This window comes from Dendropsophus ebraccatus, chromosome 6, assembly GCF_027789765.1.
Source record: "Dendropsophus ebraccatus isolate aDenEbr1 chromosome 6, aDenEbr1.pat, whole genome shotgun sequence".
In the NCBI taxonomy this organism is placed as follows: domain Eukaryota; kingdom Metazoa; phylum Chordata; class Amphibia; order Anura; family Hylidae; genus Dendropsophus; species Dendropsophus ebraccatus.
Window position 1 is genome coordinate 18,055,713 of NC_091459.1, and position 14,585 is coordinate 18,070,297.

Consider the following 14,585-nt stretch of genomic DNA (forward strand, 5'->3'; position numbering starts at 1 on the left):
ATGTTCTGTTTGTAGAATTTTAATGCCTACAGCAATGAAATCTACAACATCCTGCTCTTAAACTATGTTTATCAATAATATATTTTTTTATTGTCTTTAGGGCTACCAGCATTAGTCGTGGCTATATCAATGGGCTTTACCAAAGCAAAGGGATATGGCACGCCACACTAGTAAGTTACCTGACTGAAAGAACTAATATTTACTTTGTCCTGTGGATGATTTTTTTTTTGCTATTGTTAACTCATAAGCACATAAAATAACACGGAGTAGATTTTCTTAATTTCATCTCTTAATTCAATAATAAAGAATTCATGTTAGAACAGGGCAATGTTATAGACACATAAGCCCTTTCTTTGGCAAAATAGAGTAAATACAATCCAGGGAATGTATCTTGAATTCCCTAAAAGATCCTGCCCGCAGATTCCCGGGGGCGCAACTATGCACCCGGGATCACAGGCATAGTAATTGAGCGAAGATGCCGTCGGACCAAAAGTCCGATGGTTCGCTCATCCCTAGTAATAAGGATGCACAACCGATGGCTGTCCATTTCCCAAACACCTGAGTTCTTAATTCTCCCCCAGTCTCCGTAGCTTCCCAGTACCAGCAGCTGAAGCAACTGAGCGGCCTGTCAGCTGACAGGCCGGCCAGCCAATCACAGACCGGGAAGCTGCGGAGCACGGGAAACAAGACCGGGAGTGGGGAGAGGTGTTTAGGCAAGTGCTGTATGGACTTTGCTAACAATGTCCATGCAGCCCTTACTGCCCGATTATCGGGCCGTCCAGCATATCTGCACTCTTTTATTTAAATGATCGGCCCGTAGCCAGCCCGTGTAATAGTGCCCTTAGTCCGAGGCTATTTTCTATAAATAGGGATTTTTTTATGGCAATCCCATGCTTGACTCGGTGGCACCAGGTTACACTTGTGCACCTGGTAAAATTACATTTATGTCTAGTTGTTATTTGTATGTTCTATGAAACAGTGGGGAAAAAAATACCCTGAAGAATAGCTGCACTAGATAGAAGGGGAAAAAATTACTTAACTTTCTAAACAAAGCCTATATAAAGGATTAAGAAAGCCAACACTATAGTCAGTTTTGACATCAATATAGCAGGTAATGGATCATGGTTAGAATTAGGCTATTTATGGCTTTCTCGGGAGAGCTAGTGAATGATTCTGGCCAATGGAAGTGCTCATTAATCACATCAAATATCTTCCAAAATAGCCTTACAGTGCTTATACCCCTGGTGAGATCAATGAAGAGAAAGTCTCACCTATGATACATCGAAGGACCATGAAGCATCATGAATAAGCAAATATGTTAATCTACATTGGTGTCTATGGGAAATCCTTGCTGTTCATAGCTAACCTGCTGTAAAATGAACCATATAATGGTTCTAAAATGTGAGTGATTAATTCAAAAGTCACCATTTTCGATGTAGCTTACATCTTTCTTATGGTAACAAGTCTTAGTATTTAACTATATATTCTTAAAGTCAAAAACAGCCCAACAACAATATAGACAATACCTTTAAGAAGGAACATAATTGTTATGATATCTTATATGATTTTCCTTGTTCCTTTAACTTCTAGCTGCTGGCTGTCACTCGAAGGAGGCCTTCTGTATGCCTTTGTTGGACCTGCTGCTGCTGTTGTCTTGGTAAACGGAACATTTATTGTTTTATTTTCATATAAAACAATATATTTTTATTATTTTACAAAGCCAGGATGTTCTATGTATTCTAAACGATTGCTTTCTATCTCGGCATCAGACTTCAGTAATATCATTTATCCTTAGCATAACGTCTTGCTGCGCTTATATATTGTCCACTTACAAATACTAAGATACTCAGTGTGGAATCACATACATCTGCAAAACAATAAATCAGAGAGACATTTAGAATTGTAAGAACTGTTTCATGGCCTATGAAGCCATCTGCTCAGTAGTGTATTGCATGTCATAAATGCGAAAGAGGTAAACTGATGTGAATAGTTTGACATGGCCCATGAATTCCAAGAATCTTTCCTGAGTAGCATAATAAACAAAGCATCAAGGGTACACGAGTCCTCAATATGCAACATGAGTAGTTTCACTTGATATATGTCTTCGGCTAGGTTCACGCACCGTCTTTTTATGGCCCTTTGATGAAAGTCTTTAAATAACGTCCGCTATTTTTAAATATCATCCGTTCTTTGGCCTCAAATTGGTGGATGTCCAAAAGAGGTAAAAAAAAAAAAGTGTGCGAACCTGTTCAATATCATACAAAAGCCACCATTCCTCATTTAATAGAAAATAAAATATGGAGTTTGCCTCTCTCAGGGTCCGATCAAGTCTAGGCATTACACAGTTCCTCGAAAATATATTTGAAAATATATTGGAATACTAGATTTAAAATAGTAATACATAATGAGATGTGAATTGAGAAATGTAGGGCCATCAAGAATGATTTTTGAATTTGAAATAATGGCGATAAAAAATAATATAAAGATATGTCACACAAGGTGGATACGCTGCAGATTGGCTGCAAGTTGGTTGAAGATCAACTTCAATAGGGAAGTCAAATACCCACAGCAGACCACAAGAAATCAGTGACAATCTGCAGAGTATTTTCATTGTGTGAATATACTACAATGTTTTGTGTTTTTTTGTGGGGCAGGGGGTTTAGCATCTATTCTAAGTAGGGATGGTCCGAACCTGCCGAGGTTCGGGTTCGTATGAACCCGAATGCTCAGCAGCAGATTCCCGCTGTCTGCCCGCTCTGTGGAGCGGGCGGATACAGCAGGAGTAACGCCTGGAAAACTGGAATACAGCCTATGGCTGTGGCTGTATCCCAGTTTTCCAGGCGGTCCTCCCGCTGGATCCGCCCGCTCCACGGAGCGGGCAGACAGCGGGAATCATTACCGAGGGTTCGGGTTCGTACGAACCCGAACCGAACTCGGTTCGGACCATCCCTAATTCTAAGTAATAACTAGGGGTGCAGATTTCCTTTGATATGAAGTTACATTTATCTATAAAGCAGGATAAAATATAAACATCTTGCACTATGACTGGCTCTATATAATTTCCCATCTCAACATGTTGATAAGTAGGTTGGCTCTTGAGAAGACTAAAAGGTTCACGGAAGTTCAATGTCAAAAACGAAAACGTTACAGACTATTTTGAGTTATATTATATCCTGCTACTGCGCTGTTCAGAATCTCATGTGCAAACTAATCCAATAAACAGTGTTCAAATTATGCATAAAATTCCCCTGCGAGTGATCATCAAACAGCACATCTGTATCTCCAAAATGGAAATAAACTTAAATGAGAGACTGTGCCAAGTTCTCCTATAAATATCCCATCGCACGCTGACAGACAAGGCTTGAAAATTAATATACATTGTACAAATTGCAAAGAATTAAGCAAGAAAATGTTGATGGTGTAACATTTATCCTGTCAGATAGGAAACTAGAGGCAAAGGCATTGAAAAATATTGTTTTGCCAGTTCTATTGAAACTAAATTTCATGAGTTCAATTATCCACTTTTAATCAAATGTTTTTTTAAGTTTTTTTTCTCATCCGAAGTGTCATTGTGTCTTTGTTTAAATAATCTTTTTGTTGTGCAGGTAAACATGGTAATTGGAATTTTGGTCTTTAATAAACTTGTTTCCAGAGACGGTATCCTTGATAAAAAGCTCAAACACCGAGCAGGGTAAGCTGCTTCCGAATGTTTGTCATCCCTTGTAATCACATTTTTTTTTTCATTCGACATTTTTTCTCTTTAGTTTTGTAGCAGTTACATATCTGCATGCCTCATTAAGAAGTTGATATTTCATTCATGTTTATAGTTGTGTTTCACAAAATGATAATAAAAGGTAATAAAACTAAAGTGCAGAATCATCATAAATTGATATGCCAACACGACTGTAAACTGTAAGTTTGAGAAATGTAATGTGTGTAGGGACAAGACAGCAATAGTTCTGGCATCTGAAGTTTCATTTAATGTGAACTTCTGACATTTTGTGTTTTGGTAAGATTAAATATTATTAGGAAAATTAAAAGAAATACATTTTACTGAAAAACGTTTAATTAAAATGAACAACTAGAGAATGGCTTAAAGTGTACCTGTCGACTTGAAAAGTCTAAATCAACAGTAGATGTGATATAAAGAAAGTTTGCAATTTACATTTATTATTTTTTATTTATTTTTGTTATCATACTGTAAACAAAGATATACTTACCATAAATCCAGGTCCAGTCTCCTGAAGGCAGCTATGCAACAGCTATACTTACCAGAGATCCAGGTTCAGTCGCCTGGACGGTTGATATATAACAGCTATACTTACTGTATCCAGGTCAAGTCTCCTGAAGGCAGCTATATAACAGCTATTCTTACCAGAAATCCAGGTCCAGTCTCCTGAAGGCAGCTATATAACAGTTATACTTACTGTATCCAGGTCCAGTCTCCTGAAGGCAGCTATATAACAGCTATACATACCAGAAATCCAGGTCCAGTCTCCTGAAGCTTTTTTAACTTTGTGCTGGTTGAAAAAAGAGACTAAAGACATGAAGTCCCGGCCAGTACAGAGAAGAGAATGATGGCTGACCTCAGGGAGATCAACCAAAACCCAGCAAAGACACCATCACATGTTTTTCAACGTCAGTGAATCTAGGACATTGCCCCCTAGGAAATCAGATATGCAAAATTCTGCGGAGACACCATCACTTGTTTCTCAACGTCAGTGAGCTAGCCAGACCTTCCTCCAGGAAGTCCAGGCTAATACAGAGAGCCACAGTGAGTCAGAACACAGGAAGTGCCATGTTTTCCATGATAACTAAATAAATAATGAATGAATGTAAATTTTAAACTTGCTTTATATGACATCAACTGTTGATTTAGGTTTTGTCTGAAAAAAAATGTTGGTTATCTAATTGGAATGGATTTTATTGTCACATCCATAGAGGCAGAGGCGTAACTTGTATCTTCTTTGGCCCAATGTAAAATCTGTGACATGGATCACTACCATGTGCCATGTATAATTCTGGTATCCACCTGCACCACCTGTAGGTATACCCCTGTATAGAGGTATAAAAGTTCTGTATAGTCTAAATCTTGGTCAAATAGTGGTCATTTATTTACTGTAAATGACTACATTACCATAGAAGCAGGAGTTTCTTTGATTAGACCTATTATTATTATTATTTACAGATATGCTGTACATATGATAAGAGGTTCACGTACAAAACGTAACAAAGAATCCAGATAAAATGACGTTAATAAAGTAGATGACAGGCTGAGAGATGACCCATCCCGTGAGGGCTTACAATCTACAAGGTGAGGGGAGGGAGACACTAGGTTAGTGTAGCACCCGCTCACAGTTAGGTGAAGTGGCAGCAGAGTCGTTGCAGATTGTAGCTGAAGAGATCGATCTTTAAGTTGCTTTGAAAGTGATGGTGGATGAGAGTTGGATGTGTTGGGGTAGAGTGTTCCCGAGTATGGGAGAAAGATCTGGGAAAAAATCTTGGAGGTGATTGTGTTATGAGTGGACAAGGGGAGAGCAGAAATGGAAGTTTTGTGACAATCGGAGATTTTGTGAAGGGTGGTATCAGGATATCAGTTTTGAGAGTGTATAGCGGGGACAGTTTGTGGCTGTCCTTGTATGTCATGGCTAACAATTTAATCTGAATTCATTAGGAAACAGGTAGGCAGTAAGGGAAGAGGGTAGATGCAGGGGAGAAGCAAGGAGAGAGGTAGAGAGGATGTTAGATAGGAGGATTTTGGGAAATGGTGAAGGCAGGTACTAAAAGTTGAAGATAAATGGATAAACCGGAAAAAAATATATAATGGCACTCTAGATCAGCGCTGTCCACAAAAAGAGGTAGCCAAAAGCTTAAATTAGAGGAATTTATTATATAAAAAAATTAAAATTAGCAAAGTTGAAGATGAAGCAGATTTGAAAGCCCGATCGTACGCGGTTAAAAAGTTGGAGGACAGTTCAAGATAGACGTGTTGTTACAGGAGTTTTAAGGCAAAATGGGCCAGCTGGACAGGAGGATGGGTTAAGTGATAGATTTTTGAGGATGGGAGTGATGGTTACATGTTTATACGAAGAAGGAAAGATCCCAATGGTTAGTTATATATTGAAGGGCTGAGTTAGTGCTGGGACAAATGATGTGGTAATGTGGGGGTTAAGGTGGGAAGCGCACAGGTGACACAATGCAATGTGAAGAGTAGTTTGGAGAGTGTGAGGGAAGCTCACTGAACAGACATGAAGATGGGTTGAGGAGACCATATGATGAATCTTTCTCAGATGTTGTCAATCTTCTGTTTAAAGTATGTAGCAGAGAGAAGAGAGATGTCAACAGGTGTAGAAAAGTTATAATCGGAGATTATAGTAGAGGTGTGCTTGTAAGGTCAGATATACTGTAGAACAGGTAAAATTAAGTTCTAGGGATTTATCCTAAATGTAAGAACCAACTGAACACAGGACCTCTTACAAGGTTGGTCCGAGGTTATATTTAACCATATATAACAAAACCCTCAGGCACAAGGCCACGGGGTATAAAACCCCCTTAATAAACCTCCCCTAAAATATAACTTTTTTAAAGTGTTGAATAAAAAAATGAATAATGGGGTATGATTAAAATCCCAACCGCCAAGGACTTCTATGGTTGTAATATGATAATGATCCCTCCAGATTTCCTATATGGTATAACAGTGTGCAGTACTACTTACTATATCTAGCAGTGCAAGGTTGATTGTTATTAAAATGGTACAGATACAGATACATCCTCCTTGCAAAGCTAGATATAGTAAGTAGTACTGCAGACATACCATATAGAAAATCTAGAGGGATCATTATTATATTACAACTGCATAAGTGCTTGGCTATTGGGATTTTAATTACACCCCAATATTCATTCTTTTAATCGACACTTTAATAAAAGTTATATTTTAGGGGGGATTATAAAAGTGGTTTTGTACCCTGAACCTTGTGCCTGAAGGTTTTGTGATATATTAGGAAAAAGACAGGGTTGGGTCAGGTCACCTTGTGTCTGTGGACAACTTGCCCTTGATTAAAGTGGGTGAGGGGGGTGCATGGATCCCAACGGTAGCCAGCCGTGAGTTCACAATGGAAGCAAAGGATTTGGTGTATGATCCAACACTCCCAGACATGTAAGAAATTCTGTGTTAAAAACATAACTTTTAATTCATCAGTGCAGCTGAAACCACAAAATCAAAGCATTTTGCGCCATCTCGCGAAATACATTCCTTGATTAATCACTATGGTGCGAAACGCGTTGGTTTCATGATTTTAGCTGCGCTGATGAATTAAAAGTTACATTGTAACACTGAATTTTTTACACAACCGGGGGTGCTGTATCATACACCGAACTTTTTGCTTCTTTTGTGATATAATGTGTGCCTAAATGTAAGCAGGCATGGAAGATCACTGTGTTAGTCTAAAGGTGTCAGAAATGGTTCAATTAGACCTAGAGGTATAAGTTGTGGTCAATAAAGTGTTTGTGGATGTATTAAAGAGTGCCCCAAAGAACATGGAGGCAGGGGGTGTTGCAGATAGATATGACATTAGAACATTTTTTTAAAGTTGAGGGGAATGGTGGAAGATAGGAGGGCAGCAAGATGGATGGAATGTGGTGAGGAGGATCAGGGTTGGAAGAAATGTCACCAACAGTAAGAAGAAGTAAAGAGAGGGATAGTAGTTGTGAGTAGAGATGATCGAACATCGGGAAATCTTAGTATCGATCGAACTCGAACCTTCAGCATTTGATTCCCGATGCATTCCCTTTCCGTGGGGAAGGTGGAGACTGCCCAAGCACCACCTAGAAAACAGGGATACAACCAATTACCTAGGCTGTATCCCTGTTTTCCAGGCCGTACTGGGGAAGCCTCCACCTTGCCCACAGAACGGGAAGGCATTGGAAATCAAATGCAGAAGGTTCCAGTTCGATCAAACCTAAGATTTCCCAATGTTCGATCATCTCTAGTTGTGAGTAGGAATGGGTGTAAGGTGGTTTGTGGAAAGAAGACAGCAAGAAGAGTTATATGAGTAAAAGGAAAGGAGAGATAAATAGATTGCTGTTTGGTATATACACCGGGGGTGGTTACGCCAAGGTCAATAAAGAGGACATATGTAAAGTATGGAATTAGAGAGTACCTGTCAGTAAAAAAAAAAATGACACGTCAAAGAGACATGTCAAATGTTTTTATCGGTCAGGGTCTCATGTCAGCAAAAAAAAAAACTTTGACATGTCGAAAAGTTTTATTTGTTCAGGATCAATGCAGATTAAGCTCAAGCTGAAATATGGGCAAAGTTGCAACACTGTATACTGTGGTATCATCGTAGTTTTATTGGAATTTATTAAAATTTCTGTTAAAACCACAGGATTTTTGCTATCGGATCAAAAGAATTACAAAACTTTGATGGTACCATAATAAAAACTGTGACATTTGAATGCATCCTCACAAAAGTCAGGTTTCAATCATAAATGATTATAATACATTAATCCATTATCTCAGTCTACCGTGTGCAGTTTCGAGTTTTCATGAAAGACTCAGAGTACCTTAATTCTTTGTAGCTGTCTATAAACCGAACTGTTAAACACCCTCTCTTTCTTTCTTTTTTTTTTTTTTTAATTAGACTGAACAGAAGCGATTAATCCTAATTGTTTGGAAAATTCAATGAATTTTCAGATTGATGTCAGGTGTTCTTTCATGGGGGTCACGGTATAATTGCAACATTAGAAAATCATTATCAAAGCTTTCTTTTCTTTTACGATTAAGCTTTCTTGTATGTTTTTTTTTTATGGTCGACACTTTGTTAATTACCGCACCTGATGTGAGAATTGCAATAGTATTTGAGGACTTGAATTGAGCATTTTTTTGTAAGACTCCGACATACACATACATATCCTCACACATAAAAGTGTTACTATACCTTTTCTGAAAGCATTGCTTCTCTGACTTCCCCAGTCTTGAAACCACAAAAAAAGTATTTGTTTTGTGGGTAACTCCTTTTTACCAATGTCAGATAGTCACTGTGCTTCTTGGGGGGAGCCGCTGCTCAGTACTGCAATTCCTAGAATGCATTGCTCTAACACAGCTCCCTATCACAGTTCTCCCACCCCATCTGCTATCTTCCCACAGCACTCACAGTTCTCCTCCCATAGCTGTGACATCAGTGTCCTGCCCCCAGATGCTACACATCTTCTTCCTTTATGGTATGTTCACACACTGATAAATCAATGCCTGTTTTCTATAACTGATAAACAGCGTTTCTTCAACAGGCTGAAACTGAATTTAAATATATTTGTTTTAATGCAGAAACACTGCATTCATTTATTCCCTGTCTGTTCCTTGTTCTATGGCACCAATTGAAACAAACATAATGAAGTACAATTTATGATAACACTGTATTATAAAGTTTTATGTCTTAGTGTGACATAAGAAGTTTCCCAGGACTGGATCCAGCTTTTCCAGGTATCCGGGGTGCATCAGCACGGAGCAGCATGGACTTCAAAGTTAGCAGGCTGATAAGCAGATTGCCAAGCTAACGAAGCATTTTGCTTTGTCTATACTATAAATTTGCTCATCTCTAAATAAAACAAACCGGAATACCCCTTTAAGTAAACCAACCAATATTATTTTAAAAATGTTGCAATTTCCCCCTAATTAAAATAAAGCACCTGCAATCATGCAGATATTTGCAAAAGACCTTGTTTTCTGCCTGATATAGCTAGTGAATGGGTACTTTTTATATTGTCATTCTTATTTAGAAAGGGTTAATCAGTTCTGGCTATAGGCAATATCTGCAGTGTAATTATTTATCTTTTGTTCACTGAAATTTAAGTCTGTTGCCATGGATACTGTATTTCTTCATCACCTGTCCTCTTTACCCCAGAGATTTGCTGCTCTCCTTCTGCATTACTGGTTACTTTATTATGTCTGACTTCCCTTAAACTATAGTTTATACAAACATACACATTTCACATCAAGAAAAAAGAATGGCTTTGGTAGTTTCATTTGTTATTCTTTACACAGAGGAACATGTATTTGGGGGCGAAAAAATAAGTGTTGTGCTTTAATGCAAACCATATTACAGAGACATTTTTCTATAGAAGCATTAGCACTACAGGGGTGGCTGTATACTATAGACATGTAGTATGCTTTGTGGATGGACATATGCCTTTATACACAATGAATTGCCATGTGTATGAGGCCCAAGGCTTTCCTTTGTATATTTTCCAGGCTTTTCCCTAAGCTTAAAAGGGTGGTCTGGGAAAAAAGTATATTATCATATACTGATAAAAGAGAAAAAGTTTATACTTACCTCCCTCACTCCCCCGCAACCTTTATTATCATGGCATCTGGTCTCTGCATTTTGGTGGTGTGGTCAGCAATAGCCAATTATTGGCTGACGCATGACACTGTGGTGGCCAGTGACTGGCTAATTGGCAATGTCCAGCACCAGTAAGGGAAGTCCAGAAGAGACCAGACGCTGTGATATGTTAAATTATGTTTTCATGGCAAGCCCTTAAAAAACGGTTAAAACGGGTGGGGGAAAAAAAAAACAATTGCAAAAATGCAGTGTGAACCAAGCCTTAATCATATAAGCCAACAGTTAGCTGTATTTCCATGCTTTTTCAGATGAGGATGTTTAACCTTCCAAAATGGTTACTAGCACTCCTCGGTTTTCAGTCTAAATATAATAGGAAATGATAAATACCTTCACGTTCATTTTTACTGTAGTTTCTATAAATAAACCCCATTTTACCCTAACACCTAATAGAACTTTACAAACTGAGCCTTGATTAACTATTTCAGACAAAATCTATACATTTTAAGGCTATGTTCACATTATGTATGACCCAGCAAGGTCACAGAACGGCCGGTCTCTGAAAAGATGATCTTTAGCGTTACAGAGTTCTGATGCGGGCACATCTGTGCGCGCCCGCATTAGAACTCCCCACAGCACACTATGGAGCGTGTGGCCGGAGCCGCTCGCTCCATAGTGACAATAGGACAATATTTTTTCCAGTACTAACTTACTCACATTATGTAAATCTTGAACGGAGCACAATTTTTTCTTTAAAGCAAATGTATAAATTAGCTTTTTTTATATATATTTTAACATTACCTGGTCGGTACAGACACGTAGGTCCTGGTGGCGAGGTCCTTTTTTAGAACAATCGTCCAGTTCCTGCCATCTACGCCAGTTTCATGAAATGCAAATAGAGCCACTATATGCACTAGAGACAGGCCCGGTGCCTTCACTACACCGATTTCCCTTCCCCTCAGTGACCAATCAGACTTGATTCTTAAGGAGGTGAATCACCGAGGGAAGCATACCGGGTTTGCCAGGCCCACCTCCAGGACATAGAGTTGTCTTATTTGCATTGTGATTTGGACCACGCCAATGGAATCTACGTGCCAGCACCAACCAGGTGATTTTTTAAAAAATTAGGTAGCGAATTGGTACATTCACTTTATTATGCCTGTTTTGTAGCACGGTGTAGAAGTAGCATTTTTAAAAGCAAGCATAAAATGAGACACATGTAGCCAGTATATAAATTAGCTGGAGAGAAAAGTATTCCCTGTAGAAAGCAATTATTTGTCATTTGCAATGATATAATTCACCAAATAAGCCACCTGTGGTCTACTGTCATGTCGGAGAATTTGGGATAAATGTGTTGCAGATTTTAATCTTGTATTGTGTACAGTAAACATCGGGCTAATTAGTTACAACAGTTTCTTCTCTGATTTTATTTTTATCATTGAATTATAATGAGGAGCAAACAATAAAAAAATACACGTTGAAAGTACCAATTAAGTCAAACAGTTTGCGTATTACACATTTATGAAATGTGTTTGCAGCAGCAGGAAGTGACATAGGTTAGATTCCCCGCGGAGCCAATTCTTCCAGTAATAGTTGATGTAAAACTCGAAACAATGGGGCGGATTTACTAATCCTGTCTAATACTTAGACAGCGTAAACTTATTCTAGGCAGTCTGAAGCTGTGCCAGATTTATCACAGCGGTTAACGCTGTAGGACAAACTTGAGGCATTCTACGAGACGTGTTGGACATCTTAGTTATGCTGTCTTAACCTCAGACAGTATAAACGTAGATAGTCTTCAAATGCATCACAGTGGCTTAGGCTGACAGAGTTTGGATATGTTCATACGTTTTTTTTAGCTCATTTGAGTCTAAAATAACGGACGTCATTTAGCAGTCTGGCCTCCCCTTGTGCAATGACTGGTGTTTGTACATTATTCTAGTTTGGGGTTACCAATTGCCCTTTGGATGCGGATTAAGGCTATGTTCACAAGCTGTGAACGACCGGCCGTTCCGTGAAAGTATCCTTTCCTTTCCGTTCTGTGAACATAGCCTATAAGGGCAGACTAGATGGACCAAGTGGTCCTTTTCTGCCGAAAATCTTCCATGTTACTATTTATCTTACAAAATCTCCCCCACCATCATCAACAGTAGAAATAATAGAGGTTATAGGTAGATAATGTTGAAATCTATACTTGTGGTTATATAGTATAGTACAGTATAGAATATCAGAAAATATGATAATTTATGTAAATATTATTATTTTGTTATTAAAAAAAAATTTATGATTTGTGATTGATGCTTCTGCACTGTATAGCAAACAATTGCCATATTCGACTATAGTAGATCATTGAGTTTCATTCACTCACATCCTACATTCAGGCTACGCTTTAATCCTAATTATGTGATTGGAATGGATTGACAATTGAATTAAGAATTAAATATTAATTTATTAAAATTGCTTTTACTAGTAGTAGTAGTATATATTTTTTTAATCAATATTTTGTTTTTTGTTTTTAAAAGCCCAATTTAGCCTGAATATAGGAATGCCATCATATGTCTGATATAGCACCTGCTTTTGTTAAGCTCAATGTATTTCTCAACTGCTTTACTTTTGCAAAATGGGAAGTTCTCACTTTGTAAAGAGAGACACAAGTCCTGCATGCATGAATGAAATTATCCTTCTTGTATATGTAGTGATTGTCACAAACCCTTATAGCAATCTATATCTTACAAAACAAATTTCCATTATTAAACAAACCAATGCATTCATCATGTTACGTATGCATGATATCTTATTTAAAAAATAAAAAACATAAAAAACATAAAAAAAACAACAAATCTACAGAAGCAATTATTTTGGTGAAAATTGAATACTTTGTTCTTTTTGTGGGTGTTCTGTTTGTTTGCAGTCAGATGAGTGAGCCTCATAGCGGTTTGACGCTCAAATGTGCCAAGTGTGGAGTAGTTTCAACAACAGCTTTGTCAGCCACCACCGCCAGTAATGCCATGTTAGTCTAAATCATTTACATCTTCTTGTTACAAATCTTTTACCGTGCATGTCTGAAAATAGCCTGATACAATTTGTGTTATTCTAATAATAATAATAATAATATGATGTTTTTTTCTGTTTTGTTTATTTATTTTTTATTTATTTTTGCTATTTTTAAATATTATCATCAAAGTATTAAATTAAGAACTTCCTTTAAGTAAAAAAAAAAAAAAAAAAAACAACAACCCTTCAGCTGCTCAGTGGTCTAGTCCAGTTTTGTTAAATATCTTATATATAACAGTCCACGGGTCATCTGGGCACTGAAGGGTGTTGGCTGTTAATTTTAGTTACTATTGTCTCATATTTATTTGCCATGCACAATCTGGTTCAGCAAACAAATATTTCTGTCTGACTAGGGCATCCCTTTGGAGTTCTTGTGTTGTCCTCCCACTCCTGGCTTTGACGTGGATGTCCGCTGTTCTAGCAATGACAGATAAGAGATCGATTTTGTTTCAGATACTCTTTGCAGTATTTGATTCATTACAAGGATTTGTCATTGTGATGGTCCACTGCATTTTACGAAGAGAGGTGAGAAATTATTTTTTTCTTTGCTTACCGTATAGATATTAGCAATATTTCTGCAATACTTCAGCGTTATCAATTTAGCAGAATCTTTTTTTCCTGTAAATATAACATCTGTTATGCTATAACATAGATCAATAATGATTAATAGGATAAAAGTTGTTTTATATATGGGGGTAATGTGAAAGATAAATTGATACTTATCCCGAACCCCCGCAGCTGCCAGTCTGATGGTTCCCAACCACTCATCACAGCTTCCTTCTGGTTTGTTTGACATACTCTCCCTGCAAGGACTACCTGCTCAGCCAATCACTAACTGGGGAAGGATACAGCCATGGCCAGTGATTGGATGATCAGGGCAGTTTCTGCAGGAAGAATCGGAGATGAGCAGGGACTTGGAGCTGTTAGAACAGCAGCTGCGGGGGACCACAGAAGGTGAGTGTCACCTTTTTTTTTTTTTCTTACACCACTGCCATTTTTTGCAGTGGACCCCCCTTTAAGATGGTCAATAAGTTATCATTCTTCATCATTCTTGGATTTCATTTTAACATAGGGTTGGTAAATCTTTTGATCAATTTGTGTCATCTGAATACTTATCAAACTAAAGATATTCTATCATTTACACTTAAAGTGGTTGTGGCATTAAAAAAAAAGGTCTAAACTGATGCATTAAGT

At 37.9% G+C, this 14,585-nt stretch overlaps 1 protein-coding gene across 4 annotated transcripts in view; it reads left to right on the plus strand.

The window, feature by feature from the left end:
• The window catches only part of ADGRB3 (adhesion G protein-coupled receptor B3), a 669,464-nt gene that overhangs the window by 595,774 nt on the left and 59,105 nt on the right, over positions 1-14,585 (plus strand). For 3 of the 4 annotated variants that reach the window (XM_069974585.1, XM_069974586.1, XM_069974588.1), the window contains 5 exons: positions 101-170; positions 1,591-1,657; positions 3,606-3,691; positions 13,249-13,347; positions 13,745-13,916. In XM_069974585.1, the coding sequence (XP_069830686.1) occupies positions 101-170; positions 1,591-1,657; positions 3,606-3,691; positions 13,249-13,347; positions 13,745-13,916 (494 nt within the window). The remainder of the gene's footprint in view (positions 1-100; positions 171-1,590; positions 1,658-3,605; positions 3,692-13,248; positions 13,348-13,744; positions 13,917-14,585) is intronic. The other variant, XM_069974587.1, reaches the window with a different exon arrangement.